Genomic DNA, 26,424 nt, shown 5'->3' with positions numbered 1-26,424 from the left:
GTTGACCGTACACCGTATTTAAAATTACAAATGTAAATAAAAATACAAATCAACGAAATAAATAACTTTTATTTAAATAATATACATTTAAATTAATAATACACTATTTTCAAACTTCACAGTCCTCTATAAAAGTTTTTGCAGGGCTTGGCGACACGGAGCGGAGTCTCTGAAAAAAAAACATAAGAAAAACATGATTACTTTTGTTAGATCTACGTTATTTCCCATGTAATAACTGCAGATAAACCACTGTGGTTGAATATTGCAATATCTTATATATAAAATTCTCGTGTCACAATGTTAGTCTGCATACCTACTCCTCCGAAACGGGTGGACCGATTTTCATGAAATTTTCTGTGCATATCGGGTAAGTCTGAGAATCGGCCAACATCTATTTTTCATATGTACCACGGGCGAAGCCGGGGCGGACCGCTAGTAGGTTATATAAAATGCCAAATAAAAGCCTTTTTTTTCATTCATAAGTAATAATTAATACGAACGCGAACGTAGTTATATATTTTTTACTTTAAACAAAATATTATATTTTTAATTTTCGCGTACAATAAAAATAGCATTTATCCGAACTCTAGAATTGATTTTGACTAGCTTTAAATGTACCTACTTGATTTAATTCAAACTTTGTAATCAAGAACCGGTAACAATACATTGATTTCATAAGTTAATCATATCAATACGTATTTTTTAGTTTTTTTTAAACCATATTATTTCGTAATAAATAAATAATAATAAATATTTCTAGACAATTTTCACACACGGCACAATCTGATCCCATAGGTACTAAGCTTTCGCTTGTGTTATGGAAACCAGATGGCTGATAAACATATATATATTATATATAATTTTTAAATAAATACTTATAAAGATAATTAACACCCAGACACAGAGCAAACATCTATATTCATCACACAAATATTTGCCCCGGGTGGGAATCGAACCCACGACCTCTGGCTTGGAAGACAGGGCCACTACCAACCAAACCAACCAGTTAGTCAATAAGTTATAAGTCTACTAGGTATATCCCACTAATATTATAAATGCGAAAGTAACTCTGTCTGTCTGTCTGTTACTCAATCACGCCTTAACTACTGAACCAATTTGCATGAGATTTGGTATGGAGATATTTTGATACCCGAGAAAGGACATAAGGCTACCTTTTATTGCGAAATATGTACCACGGGCGAAGCCGGGGCGGACCACTAGTAAGTTATAAGTCTACTATATCCCTATCGTGTAAATAAAGTATATCCAAATATTATCAGCGAAAAAAAAGCATTTTACCTCAACATAGTCCGAAGCCGCGATCGCTGGTTTCAAAAGTTCCACCTTTTTCAGCGGTTTTTGGTCCATTTCATGAATAGCTTTATACACTTCAGAGTGTTGGAGATGGTCGAGGGGTGGTGGGGGCTTCTCGTATTTCTTGAAATTTACTCTGAAATAATCATAGTTAATATAAAAATAGAAAAATACATATTTTCCACTAAACTTGTTTATTTGCGTTAATTCGGTACTTTTATTTAATACTAGCTTTCCACCCGCGGCTTGGCCTGCTTTGTATAAAACCTAATTAATTACATACTAAAACCTTCCTCTTGAATCATTCTATCTATTAAAAAACCGCATCAAAATCCGTTGCGTAGTTTTAAAGATTTAAGCATACAAACGCACATAGGGACAGATAAAGCGACTTTGTTTTATACTATGTAGTGATAGTGATTTATAATATCATTTTTTTTAACTAATAAAAAACAATTATTAAAATAATTACCCAATAGCCTTCCCCTGAATGACCTCAGCTTGGGCAGCCAAAGTTTCTGATAAAACTTGCTCCAAATTAGCATCATCATATGTATCTAACTTTTTCCACATTTTAGGAGTAACAGGCCTAGCTGGTTCTTGGATAACTGGACCAGCTACATCCAATTTTGGTGAAGATCTTTCTTGGAGACCTAAATTTTGTGCAAATCTTTCTGGGAGACCCAAATTAGGCGTGGACCTGCCTTCGACGCCTGGTTTTGGCGATAATCTCTCTCTGACTAATCTTAGTTCTTGGCTGAGTCGTTCTTTCATAAGTTCCTGAAAAATTATGCATGAACAATACATTATTTTGAAGATTTAGAATAATTTGTTAAGAATGTGAAATCTTTATTTAACAGTAGTTGATCCTTTATGCGTTTATAGTCATACATAAATTTTGAAGTGAAACTTCTTTAGGCGCGTTGAAACTTGAGAGTAAAATTTCAAGATAGCTTCATGGCAATACCGTCACGTCATGGAATAAGGTGACGATTTTAATATATTTCAATGTTGCCAAAGAGGTTTCACTTCTGACACGTGTGCTCAGCACACACGCTCTTTTTTATAATCATTTCAGTTTTCGGTACTTATTACTTGCTGTGTGGTACTTCCCTTCAGTAGGTAATAAACTTTTAGTCTCTATAATTTATAATATTCTTCTTACCTCATCAACTTTACTCTCCGCTTCCAACCTTCTCTTCTCAATAATGTTCTGTATTTCCAAATCTTCTTCTACAGAATGAACTATCTCTTTCTGCTGAATTGGTTCAAAATTCTTGGCTTCAGCACTTTCAGATTCTGTCACTTCTATTATTATTGGCTTTTGTGATTCAATCTCTTCCTTCTTGCTTTCGAATATTTGTTCTGAAACTGAAATTTGATTTTAAGATCCACTTTTTATAGGCTTATTTGAAGTAATAGACAAAAAATTATATGTACGTACCTATTATTGTTATAGTTTCGAAAAAATAAAAGGCCCTTACGTGACTTATGTGCATAATTTTTTTTATTACTTAACCCTTATTCAAACGCGAGCCTGTGGAGGAGCTTACAAAAAAGTAAGATACGTTCCTGGGTAATTTTGGGTCGTAGATTACAAAAATACACATAAAAAAGGGGTTAGTGGGGGGGAAGTACCCTTTTTTCGGTGGGAAGTATATATCCCGTCATCTGTTCTCTCTTGTAAATAGTTTGGAAAGGTGGGAACTATAGCTCCCAGTGTCCACTCCAGACATCAATATTTTAAAACACTAGTTAGTTGCCCTGACTCCACTTGTGAATTTAATGTTATCGTAAAAAATTATAAAGATCAAGTTTTTTAATAAAGGAGGTGAAAGTACTCATCAATGCAAGTTTCTTTTACTGAGGGAAGAATTCGGGAATTGAAAAATGAATGACTTCAACATAAAAATGGCATTTTTCTAGAACAAAATAAAAACAATAGGTAAATACTTATGTATTGAGTTAAGATTTCTAATTATCTGATCAGGAAATAACGAATAACAATAAATAAGTTGCTTATACCAACTAAAAAGATTTTTTAGACACACAGATTTTATATATAGAATTTCCGAATGTCGTGTGCAGTGACGAACACTGGGATGATATCTTCCCACTTAAAGACTTAATTTCAATCGACTCTACCAAGGTATAAACGAAAGATTCTGGGCATATTTTTACGTTTCACGCAACTGTAGGTAATATAATCTAGTTTACATAGCTAGAACTCAAATCTACTTATCTAATTTTTTTTGAGCACTACACCAAAAACTAAAAAATACCGGTCGTTTTCGGCTGCAAAATCACGTTACCTGACTTTGACGTGTGTTTACCATGACATGTAATAATTCTCTGAAAAGTTTTTCCATGAAAAAAGTTCTTTAACACGTTCACTGCGGCATGTCCAGTATCGGGCCATCAGCGACTACACCACAGTGCGGCGCCCAAAATCGCAGTTTTCACCGTGGTGCGGCGAGGTTTTTTATATGTTAATCAATGACTAGAAAAGAGACAAATATATTTTTGTGATCACAGTTTGAAGTAGGACTCAATTTCGTTTAAAAATCGTATGGCAAAATATTGGACCAACGCATAGAAAAGAAACCGTTTCTTTTGTGTGCGGCATGTCAAATATTTTGCCATGGACAAGCACCTCATGCCGCACTGTACTGCGAGCGCGCCGCGTGTCAGTCTCGCATAGTGATGCACCAGGACCGAAGCACTTTTCTTTTGAGTTTTTTTAAATGACAATGATACCTTAAAGGCTTTAGTTTTTTTTACTTTCTTTTATTTCGTAGCATAAATGCAAAAATGTGATGACAGTTGTGAAAATAATATAAAACATTAAAACAAAAGTTACTGAACAAATTAAAACAAAAGTTACTGAACAATTTCCTGATAGTACTCTATCAAGTACCTTGTTTTATATGTGTTTTTTTTTGTATCGACGATCTCGTTATCCGTTAACAAACAGACTGAAATATACAAAATTGATTTATATCGATATCGATGTTTTATTTTACAGTGTTTCCCATCGCTATTACTGTAAACATGCCGTATCAACGCAGTGCGGGATGGCAAATAATTTTTCACAAAATCAGGGGTTTACATTTTCCCTCATATCTTTTAAACTATTCGGTCAAACTAAAAGCTATTCATGCGGTATATACTAGACTATATATACTATTATCTGAAAAAAATTTTTTTGAAATATCTTGAAATTTCATGAAATTATTAACCTTCAAAGTCAGAAGGTGCGATGTGATAAAAATGGCTCATGACGCACAGTGGTGAACTTGCCGATGTGAAGTATGGAAGACATGCCGCAACAACGGTAAGTTTGGCATTTTAGGTGCCGCAGTGAACGTGTTAAAATGTTAAGATTGCGTAGATAAATATTACACTGCATTAGGTTTAAGCGTATAAAAATAAAACAGGATTTACTTCAATCTGAGACGTGGGAAGTATAGCTCCCAGCGTTTTAATAAGGGTTAACTACAAACCAATTTTAATTTACACTATAAATTTACCTTAAGATAATTTTGATCATCTTTCATAATTGTGATCGTTTTATGTGAAGAAGAAACAAAATGGAAATATTTACCTCGAAACTGCTGGTGGCTTTCAGCTTGGACACTTTGACTCATTTGAATTTCAACAGTTTTCTGTAATGAAAGTAAAAATGCGTTGAATTCGAGGTCAATATTAATATTTATTTTATGTAAAATCAAGACGAATTTAACTAAGCGGGATTTGAACTCGCGACTTTTTGTTATACCGCGACAACGCCTAGCCCATCCGTGATGCCATCTCAGCAATTAAAATTCTTCATTTTACGTTATTACCTATAAGTAAACATTTATACAATTACCTATACCTATTTATATCACTACCTGTACTTATTTATACTATTACCTGTTGTACTTGTTGATTCAGTAGTTCGAACTGCATTTTGACATCTTCTAGAGTCTTCTGAATGACGTCAGGTAGTCTGGATAGTTCGGCTATTTGCGATTGAACCTGCTTTAAACGTTCTTCTAAAGTTGCGTTGGGATCTAAAATGAACAAAAAATAATAAGTATGTAAAGAAAAACGTTAATATAAGTATGTATTGCATTACTTATTTTTGCTTTAAATAATATCAAACATGTACAGGTACGCCGGGCACAGCCATGCCCATTATAAAAACAACCAATCAAACAAATTTTGAGATTTGTAGTATCTATGTATGTAAATTATAGACATTATGATTTAAGTTTAATTTCTAAATGTATAAAAGTCGCGTAAAATCAAACACACAAATAATAACGGTCTTACTAATAAAATGTTACCCATTCGCTATGCAATGAATTATTTATTGCAATAACCTGTCTTGTTTTTATGATAGACGTTTCATGTGAGCAAGAGCAGGACACAGCTATGGTAGAAAATGGTAGAAATTTATCCATTGTTTAACTTTTTATTAGTTAGGCCGTAAGTATCTATGTAGTTCCCGTGAAATTCCCGTTCCCGTAAAGTTTCTCTATCTAAATATCTGTACCAGATATCAAACAAATTGGTCCAGTGCGTGAAAAAGAGACAAACAGACGTACCATACCCACCTCCTTTAAATGTGTTTCTTTATTCACATTAGTGGTAGTCTGGAAGAGATCTACCTAGCGATAAGGCCGCCATATGTACATACCTGTTTGTCTTTCTTTCTTGTGTGTGTGTAAAAAAGAATTATCTATCTATCTATAGTAGGACTGCAAGTGTAACTTACCAATCATACTTTGAACGCTTCGCATAAGTTGATCGGAAAGATTATTTCCATCCATCTTTCTTTCTTTAACTTCTTCCAATTTAAAACTGGATTGAACTGAAAACATTATTTCTATATTAATACGTGTCTTCGCTTATGTATATCAGAGTGTGGTGTCCCCGCACCGCTCGACGTATCATTCCGTGTTCCCGCAGCACAATGCGGGCTTGTCGAATGTGTTTAGGAAACGATCAAATAAACTTGCATAGGAATTTGTGAATAAGATGATGTTGAATACTAAATTCTCGATAGCATAGTTATGAAGTAGTTAGCTAGGAAGTTAGTATGTATGCTGTGTTTACAGATAAAAATAATAATTTTATATTGTACCTTGGTTACTAGATTCTTTTTCAGCAGTCACCAAAGTGCCCTGTAAAGGTAATTTACATATATAAAAAGACTTAAAGTGTGTTTGTATCTTTCTTTCATTGTAGAGCGATTTATGGTATGATTTTTATGTCTAGCCTCCAACTAGATAAAACATCCCTGAATGAAATTTTTTATAAACTAGCTGTGCCCCGCGGTTTTACCCGCAGTGCTCCGCCCCTGTTGGTCTTAGCGTGATGATATATAGGCTATACCCTTCCTCGATAAATGGGCTATCTAACACCGAAAGAATTTTTCAAATCGGACCAATATTTGCTGAGATTAGCGCGTTCAAACATACAAACTCTTCAGCTTTATAATCTTCACTACATAGTATAAAACAAAGTCGCTTTTCCTGTCCCTATGTCCCTATGTCCCTTTGTACGCTTAAATCTTTGAAACTACGCAACGGATTTTGATGCGGTTTTTTTTAATAGATAGAGTGATTCAAGAGGAAGGTTTATATGTATAATAACATTCATTAAATAGTGAAGAAGTACTGTAATTTTTGAGGTTTCTAATGTGATGTCGTAAAAAATTACATTGTTTCCGCTTATATTGCAAACGCAGGCTGAACCCTACGAGTTTTATCAAAATAATGTACTAAGTATTATACACATTGAAAAGGTCTACAGAAAAGTCCGCGATGGTATATGTCTATCTCTTATGGATAACCCACAATAACATTTTTTTGTCATTTACTTTTTACGACAAATAATAGCTAATTTTCGAAGCGATTTTCACCAATACAGCATTAATCCTTAACCAATTAAATACTTTGAATACATTGTTCATTTAATATAGATCTATATGGCACTTTACACCGTATGATTTATGTGAATATTTTCGAAGATATTACAGATTTAAAAATTGCGGGACGTAGCGTTTGCGGCGGTACCGGCCGGCCGGGCCGCTATGTTTTTATATACAACGTTCACAGTTTTTCTGTAGTGTATTTAGTATCAGCATTGCACCCGTGCGAAGCCGGGGCGGGTCGCTAGTAATATATATAAATCTCGTGTCACAATGTTTGTCCTCAATGGACTCCTAAACCACTTAACCGATTATAATAAAATTCGCACACCATGTGCAGTTTGATCCAACTTGAGAGATAGGATAGGTTTTATCCCGGAAATCCCACGGGAAAGGGAACTATGCGGGGTTTTCTCTGAAAACGCGGGCGAAGCCGCGGGCGGAAAGCTAGTATTAAGTATAGATAACAAAAATGAAACATATTATATGGGAATTTTCTTTTACTACACAGACGAAGTTATGGGCGAAGACTATTTTTTTTAATTAACTCGAATTAAGACTATTTTTTTTAATTAACTCGAATTAACGCCAAGACATGCAACTTATACTACTAGCTTACCGCCCGCGTCTTCGCCCGCTTTGTCTAAGATCTAATAAATTATATACTAAAACCTTCCTCTAGAATCACTCTATTCATTAAAATTAAACCGCATCAAAATCCGTTGCGTAGGTTTAAAGATTTAGCATACAAAGGACATAGGGACAGAGAAAGCGACTTTGTTTTATACTATGTAGTGATGTGGTTAACCTGAATTGTATTATCTGTGACCTTGGTTAACACAGTTTTTTTTATAATTACGTAATTATATAAATAGAATCTGTTAAGTAATTATCTACTTACAGTGTACCTCTCAACACCTCGATATATTTGAGACTAAAAATCATGTATTGTCTCTGCCAAAATATTTAATTTTGAATGCGGGCCAATATTGCTTGCTAATTGAATCGATAGTGATTTAAAATAAATAATTGTTTGTTTTTATTTAATGGGCTTAAATAAATGACTAGATAATGATCCCGTAAATTGATAGTTTGGAGTATTTTTTACTGAAGATGTTTCTTCTTATTTATTTATTTATTTATTTATTTATTTATTTTTCTTAATTCATATAATAATCAATTTATTAATTTAATATACCGGGTGACTGGAAATTCGACGTGATCCTTCAAAGGGGTTATACTAGAGGTCATTTGCAACAAATTAAGTCCAGTTAACCAGGGGTCAAAAATGGATGGTTATTGAGCTATGACGCTTTTTTGACCAAAATTTAAATTACGTCTTTAATCTTTTTATTGGATTTTTATTTTGATGCAAAAGTAGATAACATTTGTGCCTTTTTAGAAAGCTTATGAAACAACGAACTTACGTCTTTAATTTGTACACCAAGTTTACTACACCCTTTTCTTTTAAAAGTGATGCAAGTTTTGGGCAAGCTTTTTTTTTAAAGTGATCGCTCATTCTTCGGCTTTCAAAAAAATATATAATTGTAATATAATTGAATGTTAACAGTGTAGTAGTTTTTTTCATAATTAATTGTTTTTGGTAAAAAGGCAGAAAATTTCTAAAAAACCAAAAAACCGTCATAGCTCAATAACCATCCATTTTTGACCCCTGGTTAACTGGACTTAATTTGTTGCAAATGACGTCTAGACTCTAGTATAGCCCCTTTGAAGGATCACGTCGAATTTCCAGTCACCCTGGATAATTTTTATGTTGAATTGAACAGTATTTTCTTTCCTTTTCCGTGATTTATTAAATAAAATAGTTATATTAAATAGGTTTTAAAAACAGGTGCAAATTAACATCCATATATAATATAATATATGGATATATTATATATGGATGTTAGCTTTTAGGAGCTTTTTTTGATTATCTATAATATAATATAGATAAGCCAAAAAGCTCTGTAAAAACTGCTTTCTGATGGTAAATTTTGAATTATATTTTTGAGCAAGCTGCGCTTCGCGGTTTCACTCGCGAACCCTTCCTCGATAAATGGGCTATCTTACGCCACCTAAAGAAACATATTCCCTGAATGAAACATATCATAAACTAGCTGTGCCTCGCGATTTTACCCGCAGTGCTTCCTCAATAAATGGGCTATCTAACACCGAAATAATTTTTCAAATCAGACCAGTAGTTCCTGAGATTAGTGCGTTCAAACAAACAAACAGCTTTATAATCTTTATATATAAAAATGAATCACAAAATGTGTTGGTAAGCGCATAACTCGAGAACGGCTGAACCGATTTCGATAATTCTTTTTTTATTATATTCCTTGAAGTACGAGGATGGTTCTTATGTAGAGAAAACGTAATTATGTACCACGGGCGAAGCCGGGGCGGACCGCTAGTTTTCTATAAAATAATATTATAAAGCGTTTGAAATGTTTACTATAAGAGCAGAGCTATAGTGTTTCTTTCCGGCTCTTCTATGTAAAAACTGCTTTCTGGTGGTAAATTCTATCCCACTAGTCCTATCCTACTAATATTATAAATGCGAAAGTTTGTGAATTGTATAATTGATTGAATTGAATTGTATGAATATTTAAAAGCGCAAAGTCTATATGTAGGTATGTACAATTTATGTTGGTATTTGAGTTAAGACTTAACTTTTATAACCCCTTACCTTATTAATTGGTATAATATACTCCTTTCTTTCTTCCTTTGCAATTCCTACATCCTCAGCATCACCAGAAAAACGTCTAGAAGTCTCTATCATTTTATCTATAAGTACTTCCACTTTATTATCAGCAGCGACTTCACTTTTAAATTCTTTTAACTCCATTGACTTAAATTCACTTGTCTCCTTTTCACTAGTAGTATATTCCATATCTTTGTTTATTCCAGCTTCTGTTTTATATTGTTGTATATTTCGTATCGTTTCGCCTATAGCAGAGGCTAGAAGAGTTGATTGTCTACCAATTTCTAAGATCTCTTCCTGTATACAAAAGTTTTGATTAAGTTTATTGACGAATGAAGAATCAAGTCGTATTGTGACAGGGAATGCATCTATACTGGCACTAAGATTGATTTTTAGATATTAATAGAACATATTACATAATATAAATGAGCTGACAAGAGAACTATGCATATTATTCATTTCGATTTAGTATATCTGATTGTTATTGCTATATTATAAGTGTTATGAAAGGTATGGCAGGAGTAGGCGTTTGCATTCGTGTGATTAAAATAGATTTTGCTTTCTTAAACACACATGATGTATGTTATACTTTGTATTATTGCCTCTTGATGGAACTTGTATTGAAGGTGCATTGAAGATTTTTTTAACTTCTTAAAATAAAATGCAATCTTTTGCTTTAGCTTTTCTAACAATGATTAATTAAATTAATATGAAAATTAATTAGAAGACTTGACACACGACTAGAGAAAAATATTATTAGTGTACTATTATTTCTTCTAACAATATTCTAGGTATTATGTAGATGTCGTGGCCGCGAGTTTAATTGCTCATATCGAGAAACGATTTCTTCATAGATATGCTCAAATCACATCATGATGTGGCCAATAGACATTCACCCATTTCATGAAATGCGATCATTTCACGATGTGAGCAAATCTACGATATGGCCACGATACATAGGTATTTGTAAATGAATTATTTATTTATTTCATTTGTTTCAGATTAATTTAAATCCATATATTTGTTAGTAAAATGAAATTATACTTAATTGCATTTAACTGTTTCCCTAAAATATTATAAATAACTTATTCGATTACCTTTGTAATATCCAGTCTATCACCACCACCTCTTAAACCTGGTTTAGTATAAAACGGCTTGGTTCTTCTCTCTGGGGACGTTGGTGGCGTCGGTAAAGGAGGATCGAAAATTCTCTGCTCAATCGTCAAGTCAATATGGGGAGTTAGTTTCTTTTTAAGTATTTCTTCTTCTGATTCTGAACTGTCAGTGCAATCTCTGGGTACAGGTGTTCCTTCCCTACTAGGTAAAGGGGCTACAAGTCTAAACATGTATTCGTCTGTTAGAGGAGTAGGCGGTTGTATGGGAGGGGAGGGACTTTTAGTATCATGTTTTGAACCATCTTCGATTCTGGTTTTATGCTCAGCTGACAGTTTGGCATGTCGTGATTCTATGTCCTTTTCTATAACACTTATGTCTTTTTGTAATGATTTCGTGTCGACTTCTAATTCTTGAATGTTTGTGCTTTTTCGGGCACTTTTAACTTTAGCGGCAGATTGTTGAATTGATGTTTCTTGGCTTTCCATGGATAACTGACTGCTTTGTTGCGAACTTGCACTCATCTGTTTCTTTTTCCTTCTTACAGCAACTGCTGATTGATTGCTTTGACTTATTTCAGCAGATTCATAACTGCTTCGCGTTGCACTAACCATTTGTTCTTGTTTTGCGCTTACAGCAAGCGAACCAGCGATTGACGATTCGTGACTTTGCTGACTTATTTCTAGAGAAGCATTTGCACTGTGTGCACTTACGCTTTCAGCGCTTGCAGCGATTGATTGGCCCATCATCGCTTGATTGCTTTTTCTGGTAATTTCTATAGAAGCACTGCTTTGTTCGCTTATGCTTGATTTTTCTTGTCTTGCGCTCAAAGCGATTGATGCTTCACTACGCTTATGTTTACTGCTTCTTTCTGTCGTTTGTGAAGCTTGGAGACTTGATATTTTGCTACCTGCTTCTATATGAGTTGCTGCTGATTGTTCGAACATAGCTGCTTGCAATTTGCTGGATTGTCGTTTTATATATTCCTCTTCATCAACATATTCTACTTCCATATATTCTGATTCCGATTCCTGGTCTGAGTCGGAAATCTGATATTCTATTCCTATAGATTGTGCAACTGACATTTCAGCTTGTGTGTAACGACGTTTCTTTACCGATCTATAATCTAATTCTGTTGACTGGACTTCAGAACTTACACGTTTACGTTCATGCGGGGAATCTACTTTGAAGAAATAAACGTCTATAATAGGAGTATCAGGCGATGGGCTCTTGCTGCCTTCATTGCGAACAAGTTTTGCTTCTACTTTAAATTTCTTTGAAAGTTTCGATGCTTGGAGATCCGCTTCAACTGATTTAATAATTGATGTCATACCGTTCTCTATGTATTCGATGTCCTTTTGTATTTCCAAAGATGCAGACATGTCCTCTTGTTTTTTGATAGCCTGTTTTTTTACTATTTTCAATTCAGCAGAAGCGTCTACTTCTGGTTCATCGTGAGCCAATTCGACTGTATATTCGGCTTCCACGTCTGCATATGATTTATCATCTACAATTTCTGTGATTTCACATTTTGCTTCTTTTACTTCAATTTCGGACACCTTAGCGGATGCTGCTTCAGAACGTTCGACGGATGTTTCAACTTTCTTCAAGTTTTTAGAAATCTCGAAGTTTTCATTTATTGAAGAAGATAAGGCATTCACCTGTAAAACGTGAGCTGCGGTTGATTCTTGTAAAAGTATTTTAGCGTTATGGCTGGATAGTTCGGAAGATTTAGCTCCTGTTTTGACTTCTTCGATAGGAATCACTGCTGTTTGCGCTAAAGCTGCTAGAGATTGTACAGCTAAAGTAGCAGATTGTACAGAAACTTCACTGACGTCAGAAAATACTTTTTCTGACTCAGCCGCTGAGACCATAACTTTTTGAGCTACAGTTTTCAAATTATCTTCAATAGATGTTTTTGTCTTTATTTCATCCATTTTAAATTCCACTGACGACTTTTGCGTCGCTTCTTCTAAATTAACAACTAATGTTTCAATCGCTTTGAGTTCGTCTATTTTTAAATTGGCATTCTGGTTGATTATGTTAGGTATAATAAAGCTGTCTTCTTTAGGTCCTAACTTATTAATTTCGGTATTTGCAGCCACAAATTTCGTCTCTTCTAACAAAGTTCGCGACTGGCGATGTTTAATTTCTGGAACTTCAAGTAAATCACATGGAGGTTCTAAAGGTAATACATCTGTCACTTTAGTTGCTTCCAAGCTCTTAAAGTCAGTCTTTGCGTGCTCTTCAATGGCTTTAGGCACATTGAAAACATCATCCTTGGGTCCTTCTGTGGACAGATAAATAGTTTCTGCTACTGGTAAAAAAGGTTCTTCTAATTTCGATGAAGGTATTTTACTCTTAACTTCTTGTACTTCAAACGGTTCTTGATTCGGTCCTGCGAGTAAGACTTCAGTTATTATTGTTGGTTCAAAGTTATCTATAGCTAGTTTAGCTTCTTCATTGATTATTTTCGGCGTATCAAGAGCCTCACTAGGTTCTTCGATAACAGGAATTACAGCTTCAGCTACAAATCTTAATGATTCATCCATTAATGTTTTAGGTGTATTAGTTTTTAATTCTTTTATTTCCATTTCCACACTACTTTCGTTTAATATGTTGGCACTAATTTCAGCAACAGCCTTACAACTGGTATCGATTGAACCTTTAGAAACTTCCATTCTAGTATCGAATTTTTCAACAACTCCTTCAATTTCTTCGTTTGCACTTATTTCGATCTTATTAGCTACTGTTTTAAATGGAGCTTCAATAGAAACTCTAGAAATTTCTTGAATTATTTGCTTTTCTGCGAATTTACTGCCAGCTTCGCTCAATAAAGTTTCACAAGACAATGCTACACTTTTAATCGGAGGTTCTATCAAAGAACTAGTGTTATCTGTCTGTAATTTATCACTTTTAAATATACCAGTGATTTCATCTGTCAGTGTAACATTGGTTTGAGCTACTGTTTTCAATTGAGTTTCAAGATCAGATTTTAATTTTTCTTCACTTAATTTGAATTCTCCAATTACACCAACAGCTTCACCTATATATGTTTCATTTGTTTCAGCAATCTTTTTTACAGGTTCTTCAATTGCGGCTTCAAGTTTGCTGCTTTTGATGTCGAACTTTTCAAATTCTTTGCTAGAATCATTCACATAAGTTTCAAACATCTGGGCTACAATTTTTTGTGGTGATTCTACTTTATTATTGGTATTTTCGATATCTGTTATCGCAGTTCCAAACAAATCTGCACTAGATTCGTTAATAACAGTTTCACTAGTTTCTGCAACGATTTGGGAAGGCATTTCTACAGAAACTGCAATTTTTTCACCAACCAAATTAAGTTTATCTAGTTGTTGAATACTTTCATCATTAGTTATATGTTCTAGTTTATCCGCAATGGATTTGAAAGAACTTTCAATAGCAAGGACAGTGTTTTCTGCTTTAACTTTTTCTTCATTGTATAAACCAATATCAGCAACAGTTACATCAACTTCCCCGGTTTCAGCAGCTGACTTAATCAATGTTTCAGTTGAATAACGAGTAAATTCTTCGGTATTTTTTATTTTTTCTAACTTACTTAGATCAGCTGTGTCTACATATGTCTCATGTTTTTGAGCAACGGTCTGAATGGGTTTTTCAAGTATATTTTTAATACTTTCTCTTTTAACATCAACTTCAGCTCGAATCTCAACGCTCATTTCATCCAAGAACGTTTCGCTTTTCAATGCTACAGTCTGTGAAGGAGTTTCTACTAATGTGTCAGAAAATTCTTCTTTTATTTGAAAATTATCTAAAATTTGTGTACTTTCCACGTCTACAAAAAGCTCTCTTTGAGCCACAATTTTGTTCGGTGTTTCAACAGATGATTTAACATTTTCGTTCATCGGAATGTTTTCAACAAACTTACTTATATTTGCTTCATCCGTCTTTACTATATTTGTTTCAGCAATATATTTTGTTATAGGCTCCAATAATACTTTAGGCATTTCTTGCTTCACTTCAGGAGCCTCGATTATTTCAGTTTTTGGTTGATTTATTGTGGTCTCAAATACTTCAGCAACTGGTTTTATGACTGGTTCAATAGTTGCTTTAGACAATTCTATAGTAGATTTTAATTCTGGCAGTGGTTCGGTTTGCATTTCATTTATTTGAACTTCTGTTGTTTCAGCTACTATTTTTAATGGTGGTTCTATCATTGTAATTGATTTTCTTGGCAGCATATCAGGTAAAACGAATTCTTCATCTTTTTCTTCTTGAAGTACTATTCCCTCGCTGCTAGCTATATTGACACCAGGTTTTTCTATTGAAGAATAGGCTTGTTTCAGTTGCATTTGCTCAGTTTTCATTTCAACTACAGGTTCTAAAACTTCCGTAGTTTGGACAGCTATTCCAGTTATTCCCTTTTCGAAGAAAGCTAATGGTTTTTCTTCATCTATCGGAGTAATGTCTTCAATAGACTCGACAACTACTATATTTTCTGGTTTTTCTTTTCTTATTTCTATAACGTGATGCTGGAGATCAGTGCAAGTTGCCGTTTGTTCTTTTTTGATATCGACCGCGATTGTTTCAACTTGTTCAGTTATTTTCAAAGTATCTCGTCGTATAGCCTCTTCATTTGGATAAACATGAGATTCAACAACAGCTACGTAAGTCAATGGAGTCTCTTCCCTAATAACTTGCTCTTTAAGCTCTTTCTCAATTATGTCCTTTTTCACTATCTCTTTTGTAGAAGACTCTAGACGCTCTTCGGATTGCTTTACTTCACCAACATCATAATACTCAGTCCATCCTACGAACAATACATAAGCATAGTAAAATTTCTTTACCAACTCTTCCATTACTTTAGTTTTCTTTTCATATTCCCATTCATTACTTGTCACACTTTCTGTAACTCTGCTTCGACTTCTGGACCTACTTCTCTCGACTCTAGTTTCACCTTCCATTTCAATTATTACTTGGTCCATCTTTTCAGTAAATTCTAAAGGAGTTTTACCAAATTTTCTTGACATTTCAGCTCCAGACAAAATTCTTTCCTCGTAATATTCTTCATCTTGTCCTTCAAACATATATTGACTTTCTTTAAGTTGTTTATTGTACTCGTATATTTGTTTCATTGATTTCTGTTTGCTTAACATGTATCTTGATAAAGATACTAGGAACTTAGTTAAGTGAAGAAATATCGTTTTTATAATAATTGTTTTGAAATAATTAGATTCCATGTACGATTTCATATAAGGTATAGTTTGCAGGCCAAGATTATAAGCACTTTGTTTAGTTAATCTTTTTAGAGAAGATTCAGTCGTTTGTTTATCTGTTTTCTCGAAACTTTCCTTTTGACAACCAGAAGACTTGACTTTATTATCGACTTTTAATACCCTTTTTTCAACAGCTTGCCGTTTATCTGTCAATTCCACATCAATCTCTCTTTTTATTTCTTCAGCTACTGAGACAGCTCGTTTGATATTTTCATCAACAATATCAAATGCTGTCATTTTAATCGTCTGCAAATCATTCTTATTCGTCTCACATTTCAACTCCTTATTATTAAATTTTTCTATTTTTTGTATCTGTTTAACTTCATTCTTTTCCTGCTTGAAGCTTTTTTCAATCTTTTCCTGGATATGGTGTTTTTCAAATTCATGTTTATATTCTTCATAAGCCCTATTACTGGTAAGGGATTGTATAAATTTGAGCCTTTCCACTATCGTTTTAACTGCATGTTCCTTTTCTTTTCTCTTTCTATCTTCATCGGAATATTCTGTTTGTTTATATTTAGTCTCTTCTGCGTTACCATTATTAACCAGCTCATCTTTAAGATCATTGTTCAAAGTTAAGGGTTGGTTTAGAAAAGGGAATTTCACAGAACCAGTAAAGGGTTTATATTGCTTCTTAAGGGCTTTATACGAATTTAGGGCTTTTGGAAATTCTTCTATAAAAGGTTGGTTAATTTGAGTAGATACCTCAACTGTTTCTTGTGATGTTCGATTTATATTGGCCGATTGTACTGTATAGATTCCCTCGTAGTCATCCAGAGCTGGTGTGTTTTGGCCACTGAAAAAGTAAGTTATCACTGTTAAGACTTAAAATGCATAAAGCAAGAATCAGCATCATCATAGTTAGTTCAAGATAAATAAATAATTTAAAACCATTTGTATCTACTTGATACTGAAAACAAAATTTACTTATACCTAAACAAAAAATGGAGTACGAATAAACTGAGTATTTAAAGATAACATGATAATCTTAATTAAAATAATATATGAAGACAAAATAAATAATTAATCTCTAACGCAACTAATTTTAAAGGGCATCTCGCATCTCACAACAGAGTAAAAACAATTAATGCATTTTTAAAATAACAAAAATTCATGAATGAAATTATTGTATTGTCACCGATAAGTGTACAAAGTTTAAATTAAAGTGGATCAAAATCGAGTCTCAAGGTGTCGGTTAAATACAAGTTTCATCCATACTAATATTATAAATGCGAAATTAACTCTGTCCGTCTGTCTGTTACTCAATCACTGTCTGTCTGTTACCTTAACTACTGAACCAATTTGCACAAAATTTGGCATAGAAAGGACTAGGATAGGTTTTATCCCGGAAATCCCACGGGAACGGGATCTATGCGGGTTTTTCTTTGACTGCGCGGGCGATGCCGCGGGTGGAAAGCTAGTTTTGTATATATACATACAATAATACAAACATACAGATGAAGCTAATAAAAGCTTGTTAAGTATATAAACATTTAAAAAATTTTACTCATCCACCTAAATCACAGATACACAGATCGTCAATCCCGCTATAAATGTATTCAGAAACAATATTTAACAGTATTATTACAATGTAATTCACACACACAAACACAAAACTAAAAACTCACTTCTTACACACAAAACCATATTTCATTTTAATGTAGTTGTAATCGTGGATAACTATGAGGGAATGAGAAACAATTTATGTGGGTGTCACCCTGATTGGTGATGTTTCTGTATGATTCAACATTAGGGATGCGGGGTGAATTAAAATGATTAAATGCAAATATATTCATTCAATTCCGATTATGTACGATGTAATTTACTTATTAAGCTATTGCATAGCTTTTATCTCAGACTTTGAGCGCGGCGATCTAATGTAATTCCGTAACGAAAAAAACCAAACACCCCCCACTCCAACCGGCACAGCGATGCGATGCTATGCAATAGTGCAACCGCGGTAGTCCTCGAGTGACACACGTATTATTTTTCAACTACGTTGGCGTTTATTGTTTTTTAAACAACGTTAATAAACTGCTCATTTTAGAGGATAATTTTAATCAGCACATACCTACTATAAGATACGATTGCAGGGCAATCTAAATCAAAAAATGATGTCTATCTTTATGTTTTAGCGACTTATTTTAAAAGCGGAATAACAATATTTGCAAATGGAAAGACCTCAAATGACCTAAGTATAAAGGTTCAAAATAGTGGTTTAGGCCACAACCCTGAACGCGGGCGAAACTTCAGACGAAAAGCTAGTTCATCATCATCATCATCAATACATATAATAAAATTCTAGAAAAGTGGTGTCTGTACAATGAAAATATGTAAAAAAAATTAGCAGGGGTTATTACTAAATCGATCCCAAACCCAAAACTGTCGTTAAAAAAATTTTTGTCTGTTTGTCTGTTTGTCTGTTTGTCTGTATGTTTGAACACGCTAATCTCAGAAACGGCTTATCCGATTTAAATGCGGTTTTCACCAATATATTGTGGTATGCTTCATTTAACATTTAGTGTTTATTTCATGTCAATCGGTTCATAAATAAAAAAGTTATGACCATTTAAGTAATTACAGCGAACATTTGCTAAGGCATTCTATACATGAATTACTTAATTACGTAAATTATACGCTAAAGTTATTCCTTGAAACGTCCAGATGATCATATCGAAAGTTCCCAAGCGTGGGGGGGGTGGTTATGCTGAGGGGGTAGTAGGGGGGGTCAAAGGAACTTTATTTAGATTTTTGCTCATAAGTCTAAAACCTGCACGAATAGCATTATGGTTACTTCTAGGAAATTTTCTATATAAAAGGTCTTTGAAATTATGTCGTAGGTATTATATTTTTAACCCCCGACGCAAAAAGAGGGGTGTTATGTCCGCTATGTGTGTATTGCGTGTCTGTCTGTGCCACCGTAGCTCGCTAACGGGTAATACGAATTAGATGCGTTTTTTTGTTACATTAGTTGTTTATTATATTATTTAGGGGTAAGTGGGAATGAAAAAAACGAATGTTAGTTGTTAATGTAGGTTGTAGGTTATACCCAAGTGATATATCAAATGAAAATAGACGACATGTCAGAAACAATTAGTCAAATTTTATCAAAATCGGTTCATCCATTTATTTGATATAGGGGTAAAAGTGGGAATAAATAAATGAATTTTATCAAATATACTCAAGTGACGTATCTAATAAAAGACATGACGTGTAAAGTACAATAAGACATATTTTTATCAAAATTGGTTCATCCATTTATTGGATAAAAGTGGCAATAAAAGTTGTCAAATATACCTAAGTGGCATATCAAATGAAAGGGCATGACCTGACGTGAGAAGTATAATGAGGCATAGGTATTTAATCAAAATCGGTTCATCCATTTATTATATAGTAGAGGGGTAAAAGTGGGAATGAAAAAAACGAATGTTGTCTGTTATACCCAAGTGATATATCAAATGAAAAAAGACGACCTGTCAGTAACAACAAGTCAAATTATATCAAAATCGGTTCATCAATTTATTTGATATAGGGGTTAAAGTGGGAATAAATAAATAAATTTTATCAAATATACTCAAGTGACGTATCTAATGAAAGACATGACGTGTAAAGTACAATAAGACATAATATTTTATCAAAATTGGTTCATCCATTTATTGGATATAATATGTAGGTATAAAAGTGGGAATAAAAGTTGTCGAATATACCCAAGTGGCATATCAAATGAAAGGGCATGACCTGACGTGAGAAGTATAATGAGGCATATTTAATCAAAATCGGTTCATCCAATAATTATATGTAGCCGTAGGGCAAAAGTGGGAATGAGAAAAACGAATGCTGTCTGTTATACCCAAGTGATATATCAAATGAAAAAAGACGACCTGTCAGAAACAATTAAGTAGTCCAATGTTATCAAAATCGGTTCATCCATTTATTTGATATAGGGGTAAAAGTGGGAATAAATAAATAAATTTTATCAAATATACTCAAGTGACTTATCTAATGAAAGACATGACGTGTAAAGTACAATAAGACATATTTTATCAAAATTGGTTCATCCATTTATTGGATATAGGTATAAAAGTGGGAATAAAAGTTGTCAAATAATATACCCAAGTGGCATATCAAATGAAAGGGCATGACCTGACGTGAGAAGTATGATGAGGCAAATTCAATCAAAATCGGTTCATCCATTTATTGATTTATAGCGGTAAAAGTGGGAATGAATAATCGAATGTGGTCAAAATCAAATGACGTGTGAATTACAATTAGTCATGTTTTATCAAAATTGGTTAATCTGTTTATTACATATAGGGCACCTTGGGGTGATAGTGGGGATACTGTATAATCCAAATGGAGTACCAAACGAAAGGATATGACATGTACATAATATATAGGTATGATTAGACATGGTTTAGAATTTAGATCCAAATCGGTTCTGCCATTTACTAGGGGTGAAAGGGAAAAGTTGAAAGTCTGTGAAAGTAGAAGGAATATGGGAGCGGGAGAGTTCAAAATTTCCAGGATGTGGTTATCCACATCCTGGAAATTTTGAACTCTTTTGTACCTAAGTTTTATAGCTCAGTTTAGTAATAAATTTTACTAACAGTTCTTTTGTGTTATTATTTATTTTATTTCTTAACTTTATAATAATGTGTAAGTACTTATAATTTAGTTGTATATGATAGTACGTGTTTCAAGACGTGTTTACTCAATAATTGTGTGTTAAGTAGTAACTACTATGCAGTCACTATTCCACGCGGACGAAGTCGCGGGCACAGCTAGTTATAAATATTATGTATTCTTTAAGAAGTAGATATTTCACGCTTTACTGACTAACCGATCAATTTTTGCATACTTTAGGATGTAAGTATTAAATTAATTTTATACGGAACCACATACAAAAACTGCACCTGTAGCTCACCCGTCGATATTGGCAATCGAATCAATCAAATATCTCATTGTGTTGGCAAATATAATTAAGATATATCATATACCTAACGTATTTAAACTCAAGGTGCAATCAAACTGTTTACTATTTTATTTTTAGTTTAGTTCAATTCATATTCTACTAGATTTCCGCCCGCGGCTTCGCCCGCGTTTTCAAAGGAAAACCCGCATAGTTCCCGTTCCCGTGGGATTTCCGGGATAAAATCTATCCTATGTGTTAATCCAAGTTACCCTCTATATGTGTGCTAAATTTCATTGTAATCGGTTCAGTAGTTTTTACGTGAAAGAGTAACAAACATCCATACATCCATACAAACTTTCGCCTTTATAATAGTATTAAGATTATTTCGTAATATGTATTGCTTCTTGGTTAAATGGTTAATTGCGTATCTACAAGTAGAAAAGTTTTTAAAAGTAACTACTTAGTTGCGACCCGCGGTTTCTTCCACTTCTCTCCGCTCCTGTTGGTCTTAGCGGGATGATATATAGCCTGCCTCGATAAATGGGCTATCTAACACCGAAATAATTATTCAAAACGGACCAGTAGTTTCTGAGATTAGCGCGTTCAAAGTTCAAACAAACTCTTCAGCTTTATAGTTAGGTAATCTATACTAATATTATAAATGCGAAAGTAACTCTGTCTGTCTGTTACTCAATCACGTCTAAACTACTGAACCAATTTGCATGAAATTTGGTATGGAGATATTTTGATACCCGAGAAAGGACATAGGCTACCTTTTATTGCGAAATATGTACCACGGGCGAAGCCGGGGCGGACCTCTAGTATTAGTATAGATTAACTAACAATTGGGATAATTAAGAAAGTCGAAACTTATACATATTTGTAACACAACTATGGATAGACAAGGGATAGACTATCAGTTAAAATGACAAGCATGAAGCAACGTATGATTTTAAAATGGACTGAATTATTTCCATTGTTTTGACCAAATGTTTTGTTAAATTATTGTTATACAATACATCAGTATTTCTACTACCAAATGTAAAATACCAAAGGTTTCTTTATTATATTGTTGGAGTAAAATCCGGAAGGCCACCCCCCGCGCCTTCCTCACCGCGGTGCGGCGCGCCTTATAACAACGAACGAGCGGCGGAGTCGTCCATTTCATCTGCTACTCGCGCGCACATTATCGCGGAACCTCTGCCCATTTATTTCTACCGTCATTTTGCTGTTCATTGTCAAATAAATGTATTTCGTTTGATTTGCTTTTAATTTGAACTATTTCCAGTACTTTTTTTATTAAAATAGGTCGTTTTTATTAGATCAGAAGTGGGATTCGAGGGCTTTATGCCGCCGAAACCATTCTGATTATTATTATTTTTTTTTCTTATCTAACGTATTTGGGCAGAGAGTTTCGCGATCATGCCAGCGAACAAAAGGCATAGCACTAGGAGGAGACAACGATCACCGTCTCCTCCAACTACTAATCCTTTGGACGAGATTTTGAAGAGATTACAGGCTCTCGAAAATCGTAGCAGCGCGGAACCTCAAGCTGTTTCTGCGGACATGGACCAAGCTGTGGTGCGCCCTATCGAGACAATGGGCGACGCGACGCCGCCGTCCGCGACGTCGGCAGTGCGGTCATCATTACTTGACGGCCACATCGGCGCCACTCCACCTGCACCAACGCCAGTACCAACAGCACCTGCCGCCCCCACTTCTACCCCTGTTACGACGACCACCACCACCGAGGCCACTATGCAGAGCGATATGAAATCGGCAGCCGAGAACTTTCTGACAGCGCTGATGTCATTCCCGGTGAGATCAAACCAATATTTTGTTTCTGATTTCGATCCTAGTGTTCATGAGGTCAATACGTGGTGTGACGAGTTCGATAAAGCCTTAAAAATAAATCGTTGGGATGACGCAGAATGTCTCGCGCGGGTAGGAAACTGTTTAAAGGGTGAAGCTCGTACCTGGCTGAGCCGATGGACAAGTACTGTCCGCACGTGGTCCACTTTTAAGTTAGAGTTAAAAGCTTTGTGTCCACGCAATATCGACATCGCGAACATTTTATACGATGTGATGAAAACGGAATCTGATAGATTTTCAACTTATGCAGAATATGCTCGAAGGTCATTGTTAAAATTGCGTATTGTTAAAGGCCTAAATGATACACTTCTAACAGCGATAATTATACGCGGTGTTGTTGACCCACACGTTCGTGCCGCTGCTGCAAACGCAAAATTAACTTCCGAGAACATAGTCGAATTTTTGTCAAATTTTGTTAAGCCGACATTAGCGCCACAATTTAGAAAGCCGAATAACAATGCCGATAATAATGATCGTATTAGTAGAAATCAAAATTCTAATCAGTTTTCTTTGAAACGTAAACATTTCGATTCTAAGTTAATTAAGTGTTATGAATGTAACCAATTCGGTCATACAAAGAGTGAATGTTCGAAAAAACCAAAGTTGACTTTTGATTCTAACATTAAAAAACAGCCTACGTCTGAATCACCGCTGAGATGCACATTTTGCAAAAAGATAGGGCATACCGAAGACAAATGTTACACGAAAGAAAGGGTTGATAATTCTAGAAATAAAAGTAACGTTAATTTTTGTTCCTAAAATGTGGGTATTACGAAAAATAATGACATAATTACTGGTGTGATTTTAGGTATACCGGTTGATATTTTAATTGATAGTGTTCATGTGTTTCGTTATTGTCCACAGAATTAGTGAAGTACTCAGGGGAAACCGACGTACCAGGTATTACGGGGACTTGGAGGTAAGGAAATTTTTTCTAATTATTTTGTAACCTTACCGGTTGAGTTGAATGGTATTACTTTGGAAGTTGATTTCTATATTGTGCAAAAATGTTCATTTAATGTTCCCGTAATACATAATTGGTACGGACGTTTATTTAAAAGGAGTAGCTTATATTAGGACTTGTGATTCTCAACGCATAGTACACAGTAGCTCAATCGTTTCGGAAGTTAGGCAGGTAGATTTGATGACGTCATTTAATTAAATTAATACCCCCGTTACCGGTGTATGTAAAGAAAAATTAATCAACATACTTGCCAAATATTCAAAAATTTTTTTTTTTAAGCGGTACAGCGACCACTACTGTTACAGATAGTGAAGTGCAAAGGTCAGGTGCGACCGAGCGAGTATAATATTGAAGCTTTAGTTAAATCTCCAAAACCAAGTAACGTTAAGCATTTTCGTCAATATTTAGTACCTAGGTAAACATTTTAAAATCGTAACTGATTGCAACGCTTTAAAAATGACTTAACAAAAAATGTTTACATGCAGGACTTTGATTTCACTTTAGAATACCACAAAGGGGTACTTATGTCACATGTGGATTACTTAAGTAGGAATCCGATTAACTTGATTCACGCAGTTGATAAACCGCAAAATTGGGCAAAATTATTCCAGTCAGGTGACGAGTAGACTCTAAATTTGTTAGAAAAATTAAGCAATGGGGAATTAGATCTTTTACAAGTATGACATAACGGGTGAGGAAACTCGGTATTTATGTTTTGTTCCAAAGGCATTTCGTTCGAGCTTGTTGCGCGTCTTCCACGACGAACATGAGCACATAGGTATAGACAAAACTATTGATTTGATTCTCAAACATTTTTGGTTTCCGGGAATGCGAAAGTTCGTCACTAAATATATGTCATTGCGTTGTCTGCATTTCACATAAACAAGTAGCAAGAGCACCGTTACAACCGATTTCATCTTGGCATAAGAATCCTGTACCTTTTGATACTGTACATGCGGATGTTCTTGGACCACTTAGCGAATCTGATGGCTATAAATATGTGCTAATAATGATAGATGCTTATACAAAATACTGCCTAACGATAGATACGAACTAAAACTACTAGTTTCTTTTCTATGGGAAAACTAGTCACGCGGCGGCTGGGTACATGGTATTGTGGCGCAGCAAGTGGACGCCGGATACCTGTGCTGGATTTTTTGAATGTTAGTATGATAAGGAGTATTTTTGTTATTTGTACTGGTTGTTGGAATAGACCCGAATAAGGCCTGGTGCGCATGGCATCGGGGTGACCTTTTGGTATTGCACCACTGTTGTGCTACCTAGGCATCTGGGTGACGTTGGCGGACGCGCCGACTAGGGACCTGTGTAAGGCCTGTTGTAAGTAGGCATCTGGGTGACGTTGGCGGACGCGCCAACTAGGGACCTGTGTAAGGCCTGTTGTGAGTAGGCATCTGGGTGACGTTGGCGGACGCGCTGACTAGGGACCTGTGTAAGGCCTGTTGTAAGTAGGTATCTGGGTGACATCGGTGGGCCCACCGATTAGGGACCTGTGTAAAGCCTACTGAATAGGTATCTGGGTTGACCTTTGTAGACCAATGTAAAGCCTGGTTGCGCACACATTTAATGGTATTTGGTTACACTGGAACAGATCCGTGTAAAGCCTGTGTATGTAATAGCCACGTGTGCTAGTGTGAATGTTTGTGTAAAGTTTGTTACACGGTTCGGTTTTCCGGTTCAGCTTTCCTCATTTGCATTGGTTTAAGTATTTTTTTTTTCAATGTCGTTTTTTTTTGTATACTCCAGGTTACGATGCACATCATAACGCTGAAGACTGCGAAGCTGGCCCTTCCACACGAGCTGCAGCTGCCACTGAAGGCAGCGAGGACGCTGCCCCGTCAGGAGAGGCCGTGTTGGAGTAAAATCCGGAAGGCCACCCCCCGCGCCTTCCTCACCGCGGTGCGGCGCGCCTTATAACAACGAACGAGCGGCGGAGTCGTCCATTTCATCTGCTACTCGCGCGCACATTATCGCGGAACCTCTGCCCATTTATTTCTACCGTCATTTTGCTGTTCATTGTCAAATAAATGTATTTCGTTTGATTTGCTTTTAATTTGAACTATTTCCAGTACTTTTTTTATTAAAATAGGTCGTTTTTATTAGAATATTGTGTGAATATTTATTTATTTTTAAACGGCATCATCTAGTAGTATCATGGAAGACACTAACTTCTTTTAACAGTTTGTGCGCTATGGATGAACAGTCACGGGCTTGTCGGGACGCCGCGGGTTGGTCGCATAGGTCGAATATTAATTACATACGGATAAAGATATGTAGTTAACGAAATATAACCTTTGCGTAGTTATTCATCTTTTATTACACCCGCACATAACAAGCCCCTACATT

At 35.0% G+C, this 26,424-nt stretch overlaps 2 protein-coding genes across 3 annotated transcripts; one reads left to right on the top strand and one right to left on the bottom strand.

Moving 5' to 3' along the window:
- Nucleotides 1–51: 51 nt before the first annotated feature.
- On the bottom strand, nucleotides 52–17,981 carry LOC149895488 (uncharacterized). Its single transcript, XM_090118784.1, has 11 exons — nucleotides 17,941–17,981; nucleotides 11,036–17,108; nucleotides 9,924–10,235; nucleotides 6,446–6,485; nucleotides 6,077–6,172; nucleotides 5,230–5,369; nucleotides 4,919–4,979; nucleotides 2,480–2,685; nucleotides 1,787–2,094; nucleotides 1,300–1,450; nucleotides 52–169 (listed from the first exon to the last, which is right to left on the bottom strand). Exons 1-11 carry the CDS (start codon nucleotides 17,964–17,966, stop codon nucleotides 110–112), a joined length of 7,473 nt encoding a protein of 2,490 aa, XP_089974910.1. The 5' UTR covers nucleotides 17,967–17,981; the 3' UTR covers nucleotides 52–109.
- A 4,399-nt stretch (nucleotides 17,982–22,380) lies between these two features.
- On the top strand, nucleotides 22,381–25,984 carry LOC149895487 (uncharacterized). Of its 2 annotated transcripts, none has more exons than XM_090118899.1 (2): nucleotides 22,381–22,472; nucleotides 22,633–24,722. In XM_090118899.1, the coding sequence occupies exon 2, from the start codon at nucleotides 22,647–22,649 to the stop codon at nucleotides 23,853–23,855; it is 1,209 nt and encodes a 402-aa protein (XP_089975025.1). In that variant the 5' UTR covers nucleotides 22,381–22,472; nucleotides 22,633–22,646; the 3' UTR covers nucleotides 23,856–24,722. The 2 variants fall into 2 exon arrangements, 1 of the variants encoding a protein (XP_089975025.1); XR_016458473.1 differs by adding an exon at nucleotides 25,825–25,984 and having other exon boundaries at nucleotides 22,382–24,015.
- The last annotated feature ends 440 nt before the right edge of the window (nucleotides 25,985–26,424 follow it).

The sequence above is a fragment of the Colias eurytheme genome, chromosome 31 (genome assembly GCF_061535395.1).
Source record: "Colias eurytheme isolate Ceu_HAF_F1 chromosome 31, ilColEury1 Martin Lab GWU primary, whole genome shotgun sequence".
Classification (NCBI taxonomy): domain Eukaryota; kingdom Metazoa; phylum Arthropoda; class Insecta; order Lepidoptera; family Pieridae; genus Colias; species Colias eurytheme.
This window is presented reverse-complemented; position numbering and strand designations above follow the sequence as displayed.

What these genes read in the sequence shown, in the direction of transcription:
- LOC149895488 (XM_090118784.1), bottom strand. Translation starts at nt 17,966, where the DNA reads ATGAAATATGGTTTTGTGTGTAAGAA. An exon ending in AAGCGTTCAAAGTATGATTG is followed by an intron (nt 5,370 to 6,076) that starts GTAAGTTACACT and finishes TGTTCATTTTAG; the next exon opens with ATCCCAACGCAACTTTAGAA. An exon ending in CGGAGAGTAAAGTTGATGAG is followed by an intron (nt 2,095 to 2,479) that starts GTAAGAAGAATA and finishes ATAATTTTTCAG; the next exon opens with GAACTTATGAAAGAACGACT.
- LOC149895487 (XM_090118899.1), top strand. Translation starts at nt 22,647, where the DNA reads ATGCCAGCGAACAAAAGGCATAGCACTAGGAGGAGACAACGATCACCG.